The sequence below is a fragment of the Oncorhynchus nerka genome, linkage group LG25, assembly GCF_034236695.1.
Source record: "Oncorhynchus nerka isolate Pitt River linkage group LG25, Oner_Uvic_2.0, whole genome shotgun sequence".
Classification (NCBI taxonomy): Eukaryota; Metazoa; Chordata; class Actinopteri; order Salmoniformes; family Salmonidae; genus Oncorhynchus; species Oncorhynchus nerka.
This window is the reverse complement of record NC_088420.1, coordinates 29,435,141-29,457,022: the sequence shown is the minus strand read 5'-3', so window position 1 is coordinate 29,457,022 and position 21,882 is coordinate 29,435,141. Positions and strand designations below refer to the sequence as shown.

Here is a 21,882-nt window from a genome sequence, read left to right as displayed (position 1 = left end):
TTGGTTGTGTGCTTAGGGTTGTTGTCCTGTTGGAAGGTGAACCTTCACTCCAGTCTGAGGTCCTGAGCACTCTGGAGCAGGTTTTCATCAAGGATCTCTCTGTACTTTTCTCCGTTCATCTTTCCCTCAATCCTGACTTGTCTCCCAGTCCCTGCCACTGAAAAACATCCCCACAGCATGAGAATGCCACCACCATGCTTCACCATAGAGATGGTGCCAGATTTCCTAAAGACATGAGGCTTAGCATTCAGGCCAAAGAGTTCAATCTTTGTTTCATCAGACCAGAGAATCATATTTCTCATGGTCTGAGAGTCCTTTAGATGCCTTTTGGAAAACTCCAAGTGGGCTGTCATGTGCCTTTTACTGAGGACTGGCTTCCGTCTGGCCACTCTACCATAAATGCCTGATTGGTAGAGTGCTGTAGAAATGATTGTCCTTCTGGAAAGTTCTCCCATCTCCACAGAGGAACTCTGGAGCTCTGTCAGAGTGACCATTGGGTTCTTGGTCACCTCCCTGACCAAGGTCCTTCTCCCCCAATTTCTCAGTTTGGCCGGGCGGCCACGGGTCTTGATTCAGAAGTTCCCAAGATCTGTGCCTCAACACAAACCTGTCTCGGAGCTCCACAGACAATTGCCTTTGACAACATGGCTTTTTTTTTCTCTGACGTCAACTGTGGGACCTTGTATAGACAGGTATGTGCCTTTTCAAATCATGTACAATCAATTGAATTTACCACAGGTGGACTCCAATCAAGTTGTAGAAACATCTTAAGGATGATCAATGGAAACAGGATGCACCGGAGTTCAATTTTGAGTCTCATAACAAAGGGTGTGAATACTTATGTAAAGAAGTTATTTATGTTTTTTATTTAAAAAATGTAAAATCTAAAAACCTGTTTTCACATTGTCATTATGAGGTATTGTGTGTAGATTTATTTTTAATTTTTAATAAGGCTGTAACAACAAAATGTGGAAAAAGTCAAGGGGTCTGAATACTTTCCAAATGCACTGTATGCTGAACAAAAATATAAATGCAACATGTAACCATTTCTAAGATTTTACTGAGTTACAGTTCATATAATCAAATCAGTCAATTAAAATAAATTCATTAGGTCCTAATCTATGGATTTCACATGACTGGGAAGACTGAAATTGATCTGTTGGTCATTGTGAATGAGGACCACCCAACCTCCATGCCTCTCGTTGATGAGTCAACAGGTCATGGACACCATGAGGTGCATTTTCTATGCTTAGAAGATGACATAGAATAACCTGGATAGCATTTTACAAGGTGTTCTGAATGTTTGATACACTGGAAATTGAAATGTGCCTTTGATAAAGGCTAGTGTTAGAGTATTGTAGGCTACATGTGGTTTTAGCGCTCTCCACTCTTGCCTCCCCTCCTGGGTGTGTGTTTATTGCTTGCAATCCTCATTCACAGGCCCAGCAGGTATGGTGCTGTGTCCAGGCTCCAGATGGTTCAAAGACACAGGTGCTCCTGCTGGCTGGCCAGCTGCAGGTTTTTTAGGCCCAGCTTGATTGATTCTCCTCAGTCTGGAGTGTAGTATATTGGCCAGGCATGGGTCCAGGCATGGGTCGGCCAAGCACAGTCTGGGGTGTACACTGACATTTACCACAGTCAAGAGGACCAGGCCTGAGGGGCAGCAGTGTGAGGAGAGGGAGGAGGCGTATTCATCTCTTTGCCTGTGGAAGGCTGGGTGGATGGCTGAATGCTGGCTTGCTGGCTGGATGGCTGCCTTTTAAAAAAAAAGAACATGTCAAATGTGCAGTTTCATATGTGAAATCGATATTTTTTGGTACATTTTTAAATAGCTGTTTTCACATGTTGAGCTTAAATTCACACGTGAAATCATATTTTCACATGTATTACATTTAGAGTTTACATTTTAACACCAACTTTTCACATGAGGAGAATAAAATGTTTTTGATTTCACATGTACACTGTAACTTGAATGTCCAGCACAAATGTTCCCTTGTCCCGCATTTGGGCTTTTAAATGTGGTCACTGTAATTCCACTGGTGGAAACATTGGTACTGCAACATGTTAACACCAGCTATTCCCATGTGAGGAGAATAACATTATTTCAAGCCCACATGTGAATCTGCAATTCCAGTTTTCTTATATGTGAAACTGCATATCCAATTTTCACGTGAACGTTTTTAGCGTGTCCGAAAACCATGTTTCTGACTGTTGTTATTATTATTGTACAAATTTTCACATGTAGTTTGTTCACACATGTCTGAAAACCATGTGTTTTTACATGTTACATGTTTGTCATTTCGCAGACTCTGCACATCAACATATATTTCACCAAGTCAGCCCGGGGATTCAAACAAGCGACCTTTGGGTTACTGGCCCTACGCTCTTAACCGCTAGGCTACCTGCCGCCCCACTTGTGATTTTCACGGTTTTTTCATGTTTTTTTTGTAAGGGTGGCCAAACACAGAGGCCGATATCTGGGCTGGTCAGTCCAGCAGGGAGGGAGCATGGCAGGGAGAGAAGCAGAGTGGAGAGCTGGCCACGGTTCAAACAGAGATGTCAAAATGCATGAGGAAGAAAGCCAAACACATGCTGGACACAGAAATATGTTGTCTCTTGGACTTAACAGAGACCACACATGCACACAGGCATGCACATATAGGTACCCACGCACCTGCCAGCACGCCTGCACATAAACAATCTCTATGATCTCTCACACATGGCATACAAACCCACATACAGTGAAGAGTCACACCAGAGACCAGGTGCTGTCTCCTATCAGCTTTCCTGAGGATTCATATTGCCTTATTGATTTCCTCCAAAGCTGATATTTACAGCTGGCTCTGCTCTGCTCTGCTTCCGGTGCTCATCAATGGAGCCACTCCCTTAATCACACTGCTGCCCTGTCACACCTGCTGGACCACTGCCACAATGGAGCAGCCTAGCCTATCATACAGCAGCATAGAACAAGCCAACCCTACTGGGCAAAATCAAATCAAATTGTATTCGTCACATGCTTCGTAAACAACAGGTGTAGACTAACAGTGAAATGCTTACTCACTGGCTCGTTCCAACGATGCAGAGATACCTATTGGAATGGTATCAAATACATCAAGCACAGGGTTTCCATGTGTTTAATGAGATTCCATTGGCCCTGTTCCAGCCATTACTATGAGCCGCATCCCCTCAGCAGCCTTCTGAGGTGCAGGGGTGCGAGGTAATGGAGGTACAGTAGATAACTATACATATAACTGGGACTAAAGTGACTAGGCAACAGGAAAGATAATAAAACAGTAGCAGCAGCGTATGTGATGAGTAAAAAAATGGTCAATGCAGATAGTTATTACCAGCAGTGGGACTGTCACTTTGGAGACCACTCATATAACAGACCATCCTAGCTGCCATTAGTGGGGTTACTGTCATACTGGATAGTTAGATCTATCACATCAAATGACATGGTCCCACTGTGCAGACCACACATAATGACATGACCAAATAGACCTGGCCACTAGTGAGTTGATTTATCCAAAACAGTCGGACAAAAAGATATATTCTGTTTAACAAGACTACTGTAGACCATACGAACAGGACATACAATAAGCATAATACTGTAGCTATTTGTTCTGTTGATCCTCGTTCGGTCTCCATGTCTGAAGTAGCATTCCCATCGTCATGTGATCAATGTTAAAGGGTTGGAAAAGCAGGGGGTATAGATTTTTTTATTCCAGGAAAGCATTTCCTTGGTGCACTTAACCCTTTCACACGTACCATCACACGGGTGTGATCGTTCTACAGTGGTCCCTGAAGCGTACGATCACACCCGTGTGTTTAGAACACTCGTTTAGAATGTTCCTTTAGAACGGCAGTTTCGAATGACGCAACAATCAGCGTTTGAGCTGGCCACACTTTTTTCAGAAACTATTTACACAAACACAGTCCTTACAAAGTTATGTCCAGAATGTCAGCAGTTTATTTTTGGATGCATTGTTCAGATATTCACAGAAGTAAATATAGCATAAAACAATCATCCTAACCGGAAAAATGTAGGCTACATTTGTCCTAGCGCTGACGAAAGATTGACCCAACACAAGCAGTCATATTTTCTAACTCTCGGCTGACGTAAACTACAATATGAATGAGCTAATAGCAATTACTATATATAATTAATCACATCACGGGTGAGCTCACCATTGATCGAAATAACTAGGTAAAACACTTCATAGAAATCGAAAGTAATCCGACGATTAGTTTCAGCGTGCAGCCATGCATTTTTTCCTCACAGAAACCGAAGATAATAAGAGAAGACGAGATGAGTTTGGTCTGTTTGTAGTATGCATGTTGAAGGGGTGTGTCATCTACCGTCGTTCACATCCCACCATTAACTTCCGGAAGTCCTCAAAAATTTGTGAACTCTTACTCACCTCATTTTGTTGTAACATCTTTGGTCAAACAGACGTGAATCCCAGAATGCATTGTATGTCAACAAACATGGCTACACAGCTGGAATTAGCTTAGCTCATCATAATCAGTACAACCTTCAAAAAAGTATTTTACACACAATATGTGCCCATTACAATCTGTGCAAGAATCGGAATGCATGAGTTGTCACCTAGAATTGAAAACACGTGAATAAAATCGTAAATACACAAATAATTACCACACAAAACATTTTCTGATAGTGATTTATTGATACAAGTGGCGCGTGCCGGCAGTCAACCACGTAACCTCCCACTCTGCGCCATTCAGTGTTGTTGTTTATGTATGTAGCTAGTGAGCTAAACTGTAGCATTTAACAATGTCTTTCAAAAGGAGACAACTCACAAATGTGGAAATTCTGGAGATTTTTTAAATTCTGACAATGAGTCTGAGTATGAAAGTCAGGAATCAGATTCTGACAGTGACAGTGAGGAGCTGCCCCTCAACCTTGTAGCCATTGAGAACCCTGAATCTAAATTTCCCTTGTCAACTGAGGAAGTACCAGGTCCCTTTGAAGATGCTGGTGGTGATGGAGGCAGGCCGACAGTGGATGAAGTACAGGAGTTCTGTGGTAGCTGGAAGGCCACCAGTCATTTCACCCCACCTGGCCCTGCTGTCTGCTTTGACGAGTCCCAGTCTGGAGTGCAACGCCCTTGCCATTTCCAACTGAGGCAGAGTGCTTCAAGTTGTTTCTCACAGAGGAGCTGGTGGGAGAGATAGTTGAGGAGACCAATCGCTATGCCTTAGAGCTACAGGAGAAGAGAGAGCCAGGAGTGAGGGGGAAACTCGCTAAATGGGTGACAACCACAATTAGTGAAATGTATACCTTCCTGGTGACAGTCCTTCTCATGGGAATAGTAAAGAAGAACTCCCTAAGAGAATACTGGAGCACAGATCCTATGTTTGCAACTCCCTTCTTTGCCTCCCTCTTTTCCCAAGATCGCTTCCTAGTTCTTCTGCGATGCCTGCATTTTGTCAACAATGCTACTGCCATCCTAAGTGACCCGTTATACAAAATAAGAAATGTTCTTATCAGCCTGACATCAGCATTTGGTCGGGTCTTTGTGCCATACAAGGACCTATGCATTGATGAGTCCCTGATGTTATGGAAAGGTAGGCTGGCGTTCCGTCAATATATTCCCTCCAAAAGGCACAGGTTTGGAGTCAAGTTCTTTGTCATGTGCGACGTGAAGACAGGATTTGTCCAGGATATTATAGTTTACACAGGGTCCACCACTGACATCAAACATTATGATGGGCTTGGGGTGTCAGGGTCCGTGGTGATGACCATGCTGGCTCCTCATCTCGGCAAGGGACACACTTTGTACGTGGACAATTGGTACAGCAGTCCCACACTCTTCCAGCATCTGCTCTCCAACAGCACAGGGGCATGTGGCACAGTCAGGTCGAACAGGAAGGGGATGCCGGCATTCGGATGCAGGAAGATGCAGAGAGGGGAGGTGGAGTTCCAAGAGAACGGTCAACAGCTGGCAGTAAAGTGGCATGACAAGCGAGACGTCCATGTCCTCTCCACTGTCCATACAGCAACCATGTCGGCCACAGGGAAGGTGGACCACCTGACCGGAGAGAGAAAGATCAAACCAGATTGTGTGCTTGATTATAACCTCAAAATGGGGGCCGTGGATAAGGCAGACATGATAAACAGCTTTGTGGAATGCACACGGAAAACGAACAAGTGGTATAAGAAGATATTTTTCCATCTGATCGACACTGCTGTCCTCAACGGCAGCATAGTTCACCGCCAACTAACAGGTGAGATGATTACTGAACAAGGTATTTTTGTAATTGGATGTACAGTTCACATACAAATCCATTATGCAATTATAGTGACAATATCTCACCCACCTCCCCACTGCCTCATCATCCTCTAACTTTCCTCATCCTCCCCACTCCCTCATAGGTAAAGTAATTACCTACCAAAAATACAGAGAGAACCTCATGAGAGAGCTGCTGGAGGAGCACCACACCCCTCGGCGCCCATCCACTGGGGGTCGTCCTGCTGTAGACAATCCCCTACGCCTCACTGCACGACATTTTCCCTGCAAAGTCCCTCAAACTGCTTCTCAAGGTAGTCGCACACGGAGGCATTGCAAAGTCTGCCTGTCTGGCGCCAGGAGAAGTAAGCAGAGGAAGATGACAAAATACATGTGTCTAGCTTGTGATACACCTCTATGTATTTCACCATGCTTTGAGGAGTATCACATACTCAAGCATTATTGAGCACATCTGCAGCAATAGGTGACTGACTGACCTGACATGTGACTTGACAGGTGACCAGCCATGATACTATGCCTTAGAGATGGGGGTGGAAATGCAGTTGTTGTTCAGTCACTGCATGGATATTAAATATGGGTTACGCATATTCAGTTTTTTGTCCTCTAGTAAAACAAGTTGTTGAAATAACTACCAGTACTGCAATAAAATAGATGAATATTACATATTGGCATGCGTTTTCTTGCTGTGTTTTCATCCAGTACAACTGTTAAGGAGTGTACGTTAGCATACAAAAGCTGTCCTCATTCTTATGCTCCAAAGATGTCCAGCTTCAGTTATGATATTGGCAAATAATGTTTCTGAAAGTACAGAATAAAGAGGAATTATTCATTAGAATACAATATAAGGATATAGCAATAAAACAATACTACAAAGAAGTAACATAATAAACACTGCTATAAAAAAATAGTTTATTGCATTGACAAAATCACAGATTTGAGTTATAACAGTAAGAAACTAACTTTTGAGCTCCACAAGGGGGCAAGGCAGGGCAGAACAGAGCTATGCTGAATAGACCAAATAAACAAACCATGGTCATATTTTTTATTTATTTAACTAGGCAAGTAATGTAAGAACAAATTATTATTTACAATGATGGCCTACACCGGCCAAACTCGGACAACGCTGGGCCAATTGTGCGCTGCACTATGGGACTCCCAATCACAGCCAGGTGTGATACAGCCTGGATTTGAACCAGGGTGTCTGTAGTGCCATAGACCGCTGCGCCACTTGGGAGTCATAAGGCCAGGGTAGCTTCAAAATACAACACAAGCTAATAGTTTTCTGACGCAACTAGCATTGTTTTACAGAGCTAATAGAATAATGTAGCTAGGTAAGCATGATTGACAATAACACCATAAAGGTTATAAAATGTGTAACGTTACCTCACGTGTCCGCAGTTATAAGGAATATATTATGATCTACAGCTACAGCAGAAACGGCATACGGAAACTATTATTATAACTATTATAACGTAATAAGGCACTTACTTTGATGGAAACGCAGCCTGGATTTGAACCAGGGAGTCTGTAGTGACACCTCTAGTACTGATGTGCTGTGCCTTTGACCGCTGCACCACTTGAGAGTCATAAGGCCATGGTAGCTTCAAAATGCAACACAAGATAATACTTCTCTGACGCATTTAGCATTGTTTTACAGAGCTAATAGAAGAATGTGGCTACATAAGCACGATTGACTATAACATCATAAAGGTTATAAAATGAGTAACGTTACCTCACGTTTCCGCGGTGATAAAGAATATACACAAATATATTATGCTCTATACATACAGTACGCTACAATAGAAATGTGGAATAGAAAATGTGAACACGTGTGCAGATCCTGTTCTGACGGGAGATGAGCAAATGTCTGCAGACGTGAACTGCACAAACAATTGGGAAGTGCTTGGGGAATTTTGTCCCTGTCAGAAATGTCCCAAAAATGTAATTATCCGCAAAAGTAAAAATGACTATTTTTATGTGAATGAATGAGGAGGCGGAACACACCTAAATTCAAACTGTTTTTAGAAAATAAAAACTTGTTTGAAAATCATTTTAAATTGAAGTTAAAACAACTTATAAATATAAACAGGCTGCGTGCTTTAGTTTGAGGGCAGCGCGGATAAAATGTACTGTTACGTATCAATCACATTCTGGAATGGAGAGAACATTCTAACATCACGTGCATAAAAAAACTCACGCTGGGGCGACCGTTAGAGATATTTGGAACTCACGCATGAAAGGGTTAAAGGAATAAAACACACATAAACACTCTGCAAATAAGTGTTTATCAATAGGTTGCAGTGTTTACTTTTCCGCTGAAAAAGAATCCATAGGATACAAAGGACCTCTCCCTGCTATTCTGGCAGTGTGGTCCCTGTAATTGATTGTATAGGATATGGCACTGTATCAAGCTAACAGAGACAGCAGTCCCCTCTCTATTCTAGAGATCTGTTTCCCTAGTGTTCTCTGGGACCAGGGTGGGATGCTGTGGAGAGTAGTGTGTGCTTTCATAAAGATTTACTATATCACTTACAATGAGCTGAACTAGTTTGGACCAGAGTGTGGACATTGTCTTTAAGTACCAGCTGCACACTCAGATAGTGGTACTACAGTAGGGGGATGTAACGTACTCAATGAAGGCCTTGTATATGGTAAATGGGATTTAAGTGTTCTTCCCCTATTTTAATGGCTTGCCCCAACATTTTGAATTTACACCCCATAGCAGAAACTATGCCCAGTAGTTAACAATGCTGTAGAATACTTTGTTAATATACTGTAGACCTTATATTAGTGCCATAGATTTAGGGAAATAGATGCATATACTCTTAGAAAAAATGGTGACATCTACAGCCTGAAAGGGTTCTTTGGCTGTCCCCATAGGATAACCCTTTGAAGAACCCTTTTTGGTTCCATGAAGAACCCAGCCAAATAACTTTTTTTCTAAGAGTGTACAAGACCCAAACATTGGGCTGCTTGAATATTCCACGGATCAGACTGAGCCATGGAAACTGCCTTGAGTGAGTGAGTTTCCTCTCTCTACGGTATCCATTTAGGAATTCCGCTGCGTTTTCATTTTGTAGCATTAGTGATGAGTGAATTTGCATGAAATCTGTGCTTGGCCCATGATAAAAATGTCAACTCAGAGAATTGTGGCTGTAAGTGTCGTCCTCAGTGGCTCTGCTAATCCTGTCTCAGTGTCAGCGGGCCTTTTATTGATAGAGAGCATCACGTCACATTAGGCTTATTACCAGCAGGAGTTTATCAGGGCAGACATGGACGAGGATTGAAGCTCTCCAACTCACCCGCTGCTCCCCCTCCAACAAATAACAAACACATCTCTCATCACTTGCTGTTTAAGCCCATTCTACGACTATTTCCACTGAGGTTTCTTAAAGCACACAACCAAGGATATCATATCATTATATTATAATACTTCATGCTCTCTCTCCATTTGTTTTTCTTTCTATTTCTTTCTAATCTCTCTCCTTCTTTCAATCTGTCGTATATGTAAAAGAAAGACCGTTTCAGTGATGTAGCTTTGAAAAAATATTTTGCATGTTGACACCATGTTGTGTTTGTTCACCAAGCTCCTTTGTTGAGCAGATGTGACTAGAGCAGTAATCCTCCCATGTTGTGTTCGGCTGTGTAGAGTCTTGCTGAGCCAATCACACCAAAACAACGCTGTCTTCACACAGACATCAAAAAGCATGATACAGAGGATGAAATGTGAACAAATCAATTAGTATTTCCACTGCTGTAGGCCCAGGGGATGTATGTGTGGTGACAGATTCAGTGTGTGTGTATGTGTGTGTGTGCTCATACGTGTGTATGTTAATCCTCTGTGCTGGGCTGAAGCAGACAGCAGGTGGTTTCCATAGACAGAATGTGAAGCTCCCCAAATGCAGCATGACACCTCCAGATGAAGGAAGGCCTGCAGAACACCCATGTGTCCTGCTTTCTTCCATCTCACTTCAAACACACACACACACACACACACACACACACACACACACACACACACACACACACACTCTCAAACTTTTATTTCACACCTGCCTGCCCACTCTTATGTTCGTAGGCACTGTGCACCTGCAAACAAAACAAATATTTTACATTCATTACTTTTTTATCCCGTTCCCTAAGCCCAGGGTACTTCCAAATCCACCCATGCCCACATGCCCAGACACACTCCGATGCAATGCACACTCAACTAACACATTCATTCATACACACACGCACACGTGCGTACGCACACACACACACACACACTAGAGGCTCATACACACACACATTCCAGCATATTCCTCTCAGCATGGGCACTCTGTCATAAAAGACTCCACATTTTCTCTTTATCTTTCAGATTTAATGTCAATTTAACACAGACCGAGCAGGGGGCCAGGTATAAAGGTTATTCACTGCAGCAGGCAGATGTATAGTGACTATAATGACCGTTCGGTCTGTCTTTTACTGGAACATCTGTCAAAATGGCGCTGTCTTCCTTCTACGCCTGGCAAATGCTCGGGCGAGCTCATGGCGATACGACCACTTTCGTCTAACCCCCCTAATGTAGTTACCGTACTGCTGTTGGAGATGCTCTTACTGTGTTGTCTTACTTCTTATTAAATTGGTCTGATATTGTTGATCCTCTGCCGAGGTGAAGAAACAGTGACAGCCTTGTCACTACATGTCGTCAGGCCCTCGTCAAGCTGGCTGGCCCATAAATGTGACTAACAAGAATTGTATCTATTCTGACAGAGGCCCCCAGATATAATTGAATTAACATTTTGAGACCGGCAGGAAATAGTGAATATTAGCACATACATTACATATAATGGGCTCTATACCTGAGGCCCTGCCAAACCCATATTATCCTTAGCAGACTGTACACCTCATTTCCATATTACTGCATAGCTAAATGGTTAGCCATGATCCCACAGTCCAGGTATCTAGCCAATCCAAAATGACAATCAAATGTTTCTGATTGACCCCAACCTCTAATAAGGATTGCTAAACTCATGGTTACCAACCATCAATACCAGATGTACAATCAGACATCAGCATTCTGCAAGAAGTCCTCTGCTGTATATTCCCCTGCCGTGCAATTACTGCACATCCCCATAGCCACCCTGTGGTATGAGAACTCATGTACCTGTACAGCATAATGATGACCTCTGGAATCCTAAACTAATTCATTAGCACATCTCCTGCTTCTTACATGATAATCAGGCCAATTTATTTACATAAATCACCTTTAGGTCATCAAAAAACAGCATCATATCCCATAATTATCACATCAATTTCCAATTCCCTGATCTGATGATGAGTGAGAAAGAGCATCAGTCAATTTCTCCACCTGGCTGGCTACCTGCGCAGTTGCCGTTATCTCTCTCTGTGATCTCTCTTATTCTCTCCTCCAGTCAGTCAACCATTACAGTGACGGAAAGGAGCATTCTGACATTTTTGAGCGATGACTTAATTACATTGAACTTTTGGTTTAACAACAACAGAGAGGACCCAGTGACTGGAGTAGTGATAAAAAATGTCCCTGAAGAGGCTGTATTTATTCTGACAGACAATTTCCCCTCTTGTAATAAATTACATTTAAAAGAGGATGTTTTTTGTGTTGCACTATAGGTTATGTAATGATTGAAATGCCAATAAAATATCCATGTGAGTCACAATATGATGTGTTATCAGGGGTGTTATGATATGTGCACTGTTGATATTTTTCAGACTGTGAAATGAGAGCATTATTGTACTGTTTTGCAGAGGAGCTACCATCAGGAACTGCAAATAATGCACTGTGACCGTTGTCATGACTGCAGCATGAAATAATGTGAATGGAATAAGTTGGAGGACACCATGTCACTCCAATGGGTGCGTGTGGTGATAATATCACATGATCCATGCATGACCTCTTGTCTGAACAGTGATGAGATGAAGTGACACCTATTAAAGGATGTAAACTATAGATACAAAAGTATGTGGACACCCTTTCAAATGAGTGGATTTGGTTATTTCAGCCACACCCATTGCTGACAGGTGTATAAAATTGAGCACACAGCCATGCATACTTCATAGACAAACATTGGCAGTAGAATGACGCTGTCTTCTGCTAATGATGTTAATTATCATTAAAGAAGTGCGTCAGAGAAGACAGACGTTTTCCTGAACTTGAGCTTTATCCTTCTCTTCTCTGTTGTCTGTCAGGTTGTCCATATTGGAACCCAGGAGGAGGGGGAGAAGGGATGCGTGCCTGGCTTTCAGGTGAAGGAGTACCAGGTGAAGTACAACAGAGGTTTCCAGAAGGACCATCCTCTCACACAAAGTGAGTGAGAGACCTGATACCATCCTGACATATGGGGGATTAGAGAAAGTCAAGCAGGCGCACAACACTTCAGATACAAATGTATTTAATTACTGTTATCTTTCCTTCTCTGTCTCACTCATGGACACATATGCATGCACGGACACACGCACACACACATTTTCATGCAGACTGTAGCTCTACAGTTGCTCATTGTCTAGCTCCTAGCGTCAGGCAGTTTCCCCTGGGGTTGTAGAAGAGGTGATTCTGTGTGGGCTGGCTGTTATGTTCCCAACATTCAGTATAATTCATGCAAAATCTTATTAAAAACAGGAAATAGAAGCAATGGTTTCCAAACACAACAACAAAATGTTACTGTGCTTATGAATTATTTTCCTTGATTGTGTGATTTTTACAAAACCTTGCTGATCCTCTCCCGCAGGCTGCCGTGAGTTGTAGTGTCTTTAACTGAGAAACACTCTGCTGTTGAGGGAAAAAAACACATCACACGGACACAGTTAGCCCGATTGACATGTTAACTGTTGCGTAGGAATTTGCTCAATATTTCGAGAGGTATCAATCCTCCTCAGTACCCATAGAGATGTTTTACAGAAGTCTATTTGATCTCAGAGGAGAGTCAGCGAGTTCATGACCAAGGTCATCACCACAGATACAGCAGTTCTATTGAGTCTGTGGTGAGAAGGCCTGGTCATCTTGACAGTGTTTCTATATGGCCTCCACAGAGCCCTGTACTAGGAGATCCCTCTCGCTCTTCCTCCAACAGCCCCCACCTCATTACTGTCACAATTCACTGGTCCTCGGCTCCTGTGGGATCGGCAGTAATGTCTGCCTGCTGGTCTCCATCTCCAGTGGGATTTCTAGCCATGTCTGCTAGCTAGCTTCCTACTGCTCAGAGAGATGAGTTATGGTTGCTTGCTTGTGTTCTAGGTCCTCTGAGATTGACAGGGATGTCAACAGGGTACACAGCAGCATGGGAGTGGTGTTTCTTCTCAGCAACAATGAAAGATTGCAATGGTGAGAATGAGTCATTAAAGTGGAAATGACAGCGTTTTAAAAACTTAGTAAATATGAAACAAACCTAATGTCATTCAAAAGTATCAAGTTCCCAGTTTGACAAAACCAACTTTATAAGAGGTTTTAAAGTAGGTTATACTTGACAAATTCCATGACGTAGAGTAAGTAATTGTTGGCAGAACAGATGGATGCAGTTCAATGCATGATTAAAATAGATAATTCACAAATACATTTGTTTGCTGCCTCCAGACATTCAGGATCCACTGTTTCAGTTAAATGACTCAATATTTTGGACAAAAACAGACAAATGTAACAAAGGCTGGGAAGGTCAATACAATCAAACAAGTCAGGCATTAATCAAATCAAATTTATTTATATAGCCCTTCGTTCATCAGCTGATATCTCAAAGTGCTGTACAGAAACCCAGCCTAAAACCCCAAACAGCAAGCAATGCAGGTGTAGAAGCACGGTGGCTAGGAAAAACTCCCTAGAAAGGCCAAAACCTAGGAAGAAACCTAGAGAGGAACCAGTCTATGTGGGGTGGCCAGTCCTCTTCTGGCTGTGCCGGGTGGAGATTATAACAGAACATGTCCAAGATGTTAAAATGTTCATAAATGACCAGCATGGTCGAATAATAATAAGGTAGAACAGTTGAAACTGGAGCACCAGCACGGCCAGGTGGACTGGGGACAGCAAGGAGTCATCATGTCAGGTAGTCCTGGGGCATGGTCCTAGGGCTCAGGTCCCCCGAGAGAGAGAAAGAAAGAGCATATGTGGGGTGGCCAGTCCTCTTCTGGCTGTGCCGGGTGGAGATTATAACAGAACATGGCCAAGATGTTAAAATGTTCATAAATGACCAGCATGGTCGAATAATAATAAGGCAGAACAGTTGAAACTGGAGCAGCAGCACGGCCAGGTGGACTGGGGACAGCAAGGAGTCATCATGTCAGATAGTCCTGGGGCATGGTCCTAGGGCTCAGGTCCTCCGAGAGAGAGAAAGAAAGAGAGAAGGAGAGAATTAGAGAATGCACACTTAGATTCACACAGGACACCGAATAGGACATGAGAAGTACTCCAGATATAACAAACTGACCCTAGCCCCCCGACACAAACTACTGCAGCATAAATACTGGAGGCTGAGAGAGGGGTCACCCCCGGACAGGGCCAAACAGGAAGGATATAACCCCATCCACTTTGCCAAAGCACAGCCCCCACACCCCTAGAGGGATATCTTCAACCACCAACTTACCATCCTGAGACAAGGCTGAGTATAGCCCACAAAGATCTCCGCCATGGCACAACCCAAGGGGGTGCCAACCCAGACAGGATGACCACATCAGTGAATCAACCCACTCAGGTGACGCACCCCTTCCAGGGACGGCATGAGAGAGCCCCAGTAAGCCAGTGACTCAGCCCCTGTAATAGGGTTAGAGGCAGAGAATCCCAGTGGAAAGAGGGGAACCGGCCAGGCAGAGACAGCAAGGGCGGTTCGTTGCTCCAGAGCCTTTCCGTTCACCTTCCCACTCCTGGGCCAGACTACACTCAATCATATGACCCACTGAAGAGATGAGTCTTCAGTAAAGACTTAAAGGTTGAGACCGAGTTTGCGTCTCTGACATGGGTAGGCAGGCCGTTCCATAAAAATGGAGCTCTATAGGAGAAAGCCCTGCCTCCAGCTGTTTGCTTAGAAATTCTAGGGACAATTAGGAGGCCTGCTTCTTGTGACCATAGCGTACGTGTAGGTATGTACGTCAGGACCAAATCAGAGAGATAGGTAGGAGCAAGCCCATGTAATGCTTTGTAGGTTAGCAGTAAAACCTTGAAATCAGCCCTCGCTTTGACAGGAAGCCAGTGTAGAGAGGCTAGCACTGGAGTAATATGATCAAATTTTTTGGTTCTAGTCAGGATTCTAGCAGCCGTATTTAGCACCAACTGAAGTTTATTTAGTGCTTTATCCGGGTAGCCGGAAAGTAGAGCATTGCAGTAGTCTAACCTAGAAGTGACAAAAGCATGGATTAATTTTTCTGCATCATTTTTGGACAGAAAGTTTCTGATTTTTGCAATGTTACGTAGATGGAAAAAAGCTGTCCTTGAAATGGTCTTGATATGTTCTTCAAACGAGAGATCAGGGTCCAGAGTAACGCCGAGGTCCTTCACAGTTTTATTTGAGACGACTGTACAACCATTAAGATTAATTGTCAGATTCAACAGAAGATCTCTTTGTTTCTTGGGACCTAGAACAAGCATCTCTGTTTTGTCTGAGTTTAAAAGTAGAAAGTTTGCAGCCATCCACTTCCTTATGTCTGAAACACATGCTTCTAGCAAGGGCAATTTTGGGGCTTCACCATGTTTAATTGAAATGTACAGCTGTGTGTCATCCGCATAGCAGTGAAAGTTAACATTATGTTTTCGAATAACATCCCCAAGATGTAAAATATATAGTGAAAACAATAGTGGTCCTAAAACGGAACCTTGAGGAACACCGAAATTTACAGTTGATTTGTCAGAGGACAAACCATTCACAGAGACAAACTGATATCTTTCTGACAGATAAGATCTAAACCAGGCCAGAACTTGGCTAATAGGCTAGCTTATCTATTTATGTAGCTATTTATTTAGCAAGCTAAAACACAGAGCCTAATGTTAGCTAGCTAACTAGCTAACTAGCTGCTGGGAGGATGTCATTGGAGGAATGGGTGAGTGGCTGACATTTCCCTCCATATCATTTTTCGGTGGCTACAGCTAGAGATGCAGGTGTCATCTGGATAGCTAGCAAGAAATGATCACTTTGCTAGCTAGCTATGCTGAACTTCAACAACTTATCCGTTGATTAGCTGTTCAGGAGTCTTATGGCTTGGAGGTAGAATCTGTTTAGAAGCCTCTTGGACCTAGACTTGGCACTCCGGTACCGCTTGACGTGCGGTAGCAGAGAGAACAGTCTATTACTAGGGTGGCTGGAGTCGGACAATTTTTAGGGCCTTCCTCTGACACAACCTGGTATGGAGGTCCTGGATGGCAGGAAGCTTGGCCCCAGTGATGTACTGGGCCGTATACACTACCCTCTGTAGTGCCTTGCGGTCAGAGGCTGAGCAGTTTCCATACCAGACAGTGATGCAATCCGTCAGTGTCACGCCCTGACCTGAGATATCTCTGTTTTCTTATATTTTGGTTATGTCAGGGTGTGACTAGGGTGGATACGCTAGTTTTTTTATTGTCTATGGGTTTTGTATTGTCTAGGGTTTTTGTATGTCTAGAGTTTTGTAGAACTAGGTATTTGTATGTTTATGGTGGCCTGATATGGTTCCCAATCAGAGGCAGCTGTTTATTGTTGTCTCTGATTGGGGATCATATTTAGGTAGCAATTTTCCCTTTGGTGTTTGTGGGCTCTTGTCTATGTGTAGTTGCCTGTTAGCACTCATTTGTATATCGTCATGTTTCGTTTTGTTATTTTGGTTAGTTTGTTCAGTGTTCATTCTTATAATAATAAAGAATGTACGCAAACGACGCTGCGCCTTGGTCTCCTTCGTATAACGAACGTGGTGTAGATGTAAAACCTTTTGAGGATCTGAGGACCCTTGCCAATATCTTTTCAGTCTTCTGAGGGGGAATAGGTTTTGTCGTGCCCTCTTCATGACTGACTTGGTGTGCTTGGAGCATGTGAGTTTGTTGGTGATGTGGACGCCAAGGAACTTGAAGCTCTCAACCTACAGCCCCATCGATGAGAATGGGGCCGTGCTCGTTCCTCCTTTTCCTATAGTCCACAATCATCTCCTTTGTGTGATCACGTTGAGGGAAAGGTTGTTGTCCTTGCACCACATGGTCAGGTTTCTGAACTCTTCCCTATAGGCGCTCTCATTGTTGTCGATGATCAGGCCTACCACTGTTGTGTCATTGGCAAACTTAATGGTGGTGTTGGAGTCGTGCCTCGCCGTGCAGTCATGAGGGAACAGGGAGTACAGGAGGGGACTGAGCACGCACCCCTGAGAGGCCCCTGTGTTGAGGATCAGCGTGGCGGATGTATTGTTCCCTACCCTTAACACCTGGGGGTAGCCCATCTGGAAGTCCAGGATCCAGTTGCAGAGCTACTGTCCAGTCCTGTAGTTTAGCATCTGCTTCATCTGATCACTTTTTAATAGACCGAGTCACTGGTGCTTCCTGCTTTAATTTATGCTTGTAAGCAGGAATCAGGTGGATATAATTATGGTCAGATTTGCCAAATGGAGGGCGAGGGAGAGCTTTGTACGTGTCTCTGTGTGTGGTAAAGGTGGTCTAGAGTTGTTTCCCTCTGTCTGGTTGCACATTTAACATGCTGATAAATCTGTTTTACCTAATTTCTAAGTTTCCCTGCATTCAAGTTCCCAGCCACTAGGAGCACCGACTGACATTTTCATGTTTTCTTATGGCAGTATACAGCTCATTGAGTGCAGTTTTAGTGCCAGCAACGGTCTTTGGTGGTATGTAGACAGCTACGAAAAATACAGATGTAAACTCTATAGGTAGATAGTGTGGTCTACAGCTTATCATGAGATCTCAGGTGAGCCAAACCTAGAGACTTCCTTCGATATCGGCACCAGCTATTGTTTACAAATATGCATAGGCCCCCACCCTGTGTCTTAACAGAGGATGCTGTTATATCATTCCGATAGTGTATTACCCGCTAGCTGTTTGTTATCAATGTTGTCGTTCAGCCACAACTCTGTGAAACATAAATATTACAGTTTTTAATGTCCCGTTGGTAGGATATACGTGCTTTCAGTTTGTCACATTTATTTTCCAGCAATTGAACATTAGCTAGCAGTACGCAAGGCAAAGACTGATTAGCCACTCGTCTCCGGATCCTCACAAGGCATCCTGATCTCAGTTTCCTTCTCCAGAGAATTACAGGATGAGGGCCTGTTCGGGTGTTTGGTGTAAATATTTCCCATCTGACTCATTAAAGAAAAACTCTTTGTCCAGTTTGAGGTGAGTAATTGCAGTTCTGATGTCCAGAAGCTCTTTTCGGTCATAGGAGACAGTAGCAGCAACATTATGTACAAAACAAGTTATTAACAATGTGAAAAAACCCAAAATAGCACGGTTGATTAAGAGCCAATAAAACGGCAGCCATCCCCTCCGGTGCCATATTCCACATTTTCATATTTGGAATCGATCAAATGGGCGGGCAGGCAGGCAAGTTCTCATTCAGTTGTCAAAACGTGGGTTGGGACAAGCATGCATTGGCAGGCAAGTTGCAGTAGGACAAGCTCGCTACTATTCCCCATCGTTTATCAGTGCAATTTTGGGTAAAAAACAAACAAGCAGACATTGAATATCCCTTCGAGCATGATGTAGTTATTACACTTTGGATGGTGTATCAATACACCCAGTCACTACAAAGATACAGGCGTACTTCCTAACTCAGTTGCCAGTGAAGGATACCACTCAGGGATTTCAAAGAGGCAAAAGGTGTCTTTAAAACATTTTAATTGCAGTCATAAGAGAAAACTGAGGATGGATCAACAACATGGTAGTTATTCCACAAAATTAAACTGTGAAAAAAAGTAAGCCTGTACATGCCAAAAAGGGCAAACTTGAAATGCATGAGGCTTAAGTCCTCTAAAGTTTTACATTCCTAACTCAATATCACAGACACAACTTGCCCTTGCAAAAAATGCATCAACCCCTACAAATATGTACATATATTATAATCCACACAATAGTTCAAACAAAATGAAAATGTTGCGATAAAGCCGATCAGAATGAATGTGTCTTTAACCCTGCATTATACTATAACTTATTTTGAATGACAGCTTCATGCTGTCAAATATACGTAGCTTTATACTTCTAAATGGCCATGCCTTAACTTCTTCGATATAGGGGGCGCTCTTTGAATTTTTGGATAAAAAAACGTTCCAGTTTTAAACAAGATATTTTGTCACGAAAAGATGCTCGACTATGCATATAATTGACAGTTTTGGAAAGAAAACACTCCAAAACTGATGCTACAGGCAAAACCAAGATGAAATTTCAAACACGAAATGCCCCAGATTTTGGAGGCGCTGTGGTCCAATGTCTCCTTATATGGCTGTGAATGCGCAAGGAATGAGCCTACACTTTCTGTTGTTTCCCCAAGGTGTCTGCAGCATTGTGATGTATTTGTAGGCATATCATTGGAAGATTGACCATAAGAGACTACATTTACCAGGTGCTCGCTTGGTGTCCTCCGCTGCAATTATTGCGTAATCTCCAGCTGCGTGCATTTTTCCATTTGGTTCAGAGGAGAAACCAAACTGCCACTAATGATTTATCATCGAATAGATATGTGAAAAACACCTTGATGATTGATTCTAAACAACGTTTGCCAAAGTTTGGCGTTGTAATGACTGAATTTTCAGGTTTTGTTCTTAGCCAAACGCGATGAACAAAACGGAGCGATTTCTCCTACACAAATAATATTTTTGTAAAAACTGAACATTTGCTATCAAACTGAGAGTCTCCTCATTGAAAACATCCAAAGTTCTTCAAAGGTAAATTATTTTATTTTATTTAAATGCTTTTCTTGTTTTTGTGAAAATGTTGCCTGCTGAATGCTAAGCTTAATGCTATGCTAGCTATCAATACTCTTACACAAATGCTTGTGTAGCTATGGTTGAAAAGCATATTTTGAAAATCTGAGATGACAGTGTTGTTAACAAAAGGCTAAGCTTGTGAGCCAATATATTTATTTCATTTCATTTGCGATTTTCATGAATAGTTAAAGTTGCGTTATGCTAATGAGCTTGAGGCTATGATTACGCTCCCGGATACGGGATTGCTCGACGCAAAAAGTTAACAAATACATGAAATAGCTTCAACAGTAACTTTGCCGTTGGTTTCTTAGTTTGTTCACTTTATCCCTGAAATCAGCTCATTCACTCAGCCAGGCAAGCACAAACAATATTTTTTATTATTTTAATTTTACCCCCTTATCCGTTATCCAATTGTTAGTATGTTGTCTCATCGCTACAAGGTCATGCATCCTCCGATACACAACCCAACCAAGCCGCACCAATGTGTTGGAGGAAACACCGTGCACCTGGCAGCCTTGGTTGGTGCGCACTGCGCCCCGCCCGCCACAGGGGTCGCTGGTGTGTGATGATGGGAATGATAATCAATACATGGACGGAGACCACCATCCTTTTTCCAACGAAGAAGAAGCTGGACGCAGCCGGGGAAGAAGGATGAATGAAACCGTGTGAGTGATTCATCAAAGTAGTTCTCCACCAAAAATTCAGAGATTTCCATACCCAACTATAACATCTTCCGTCAAGATAGAACTGCCAAAGGGGGCGGAGTTGCAGTCTACTGCAGAGATAGCCTGCAAAGTAATGTCATACTCTCCAGGTCCATACCCAAACAGTTCGAACTACTAATTCTGAAAATTACTCTCTCCAGAAATAAGTCTCTCACTGTTGCCGCCTGCTACCGACCACCCTCAGCTCCCAGCTGTGCCCTGGACACCATTTGTGAATTGATCGCCCCCCATCTAGCTTCAGAGTTTGTTCTGTTAGGTGACCTAAACTGGGATATGCTTAACACCCCGGCAGTCCTACAATCTAAGCTAGATGCCCTCAATCTCACTCAAATCATCAAGGAACCCACCAGGTACAACCCTAACTCTGTAAACAAGGGCACCCTCATAGACGTCATCCTGACCAACTGGCCCTCCAAATACACCTCCGCTGTCTTCAACCAGGATCTCAGCGATCACTGCCTCATTGCCTGTATCCGCCACGGAGCCGCAGTCAAACGACCACCCCTCATCACTGTCAAACGCTCCCTAAAACACTTCTGTGAGCAGGCCTTTCTAATCGACCTGGCCCGGGTATCCTGGAAGGACATTGACCTCATCCCGTCAGTTGAGGATGCCTGGTCATTCTTTAAAAGTAACTTCCTCACCATTTTAGATAAGCATGCTCAGTTCAAAAAATGCAGAACCAAGAACAGATACAGCCCTTGGTTCACTCCAGACCTGACTGCCCTCGACCAGCACAAAAACATCCTGTGGCGGACTGCAATAGCATCGAATAGTCCCCGTGATATGCAACTGTTCAGGGAAGTCAGGAACCAATACACGCAGTCAGTCAGGAAAGCTAAGGCCAGCTTGTTCAGGCAGAAGTTTGCATCCTGTAGCTCCAACTCCAAAAAGTTCTGGGACACTGTGAAGTCCATGGAGAACAAGAGCACCTCCTCCCAGCTGCCCACTGCACTGAGGCTAGGTAACACGGTCTCCACCGATAAATCCATGAT

The 21,882-nt window shown here is 43.2% G+C and overlaps 2 protein-coding genes across 2 annotated transcripts in view; both read left to right on the top strand.

Moving 5' to 3' along the window:
• LOC115109350 (cadherin-13-like) overlaps positions 1-21,882 on the top strand; it is a 635,591-nt gene that overhangs the window by 142,552 nt on the left and 471,157 nt on the right. Inside the window, exon 2 of the mRNA XM_029634155.2 lies at positions 12,483-12,600. Coding sequence (XP_029490015.1) covers positions 12,483-12,600 — 118 coding nt within the window. The remainder of the gene's footprint in view (positions 1-12,482; positions 12,601-21,882) is intronic.
• On the top strand, positions 5,132-6,937 carry LOC135564518 (piggyBac transposable element-derived protein 4-like). The gene is made up of 2 exons (XM_065009725.1): positions 5,132-6,249; positions 6,398-6,937. Exons 1-2 carry the CDS (start codon positions 5,295-5,297, stop codon positions 6,715-6,717), a joined length of 1,275 nt encoding a protein of 424 aa, XP_064865797.1. The 5' UTR covers positions 5,132-5,294; the 3' UTR covers positions 6,718-6,937.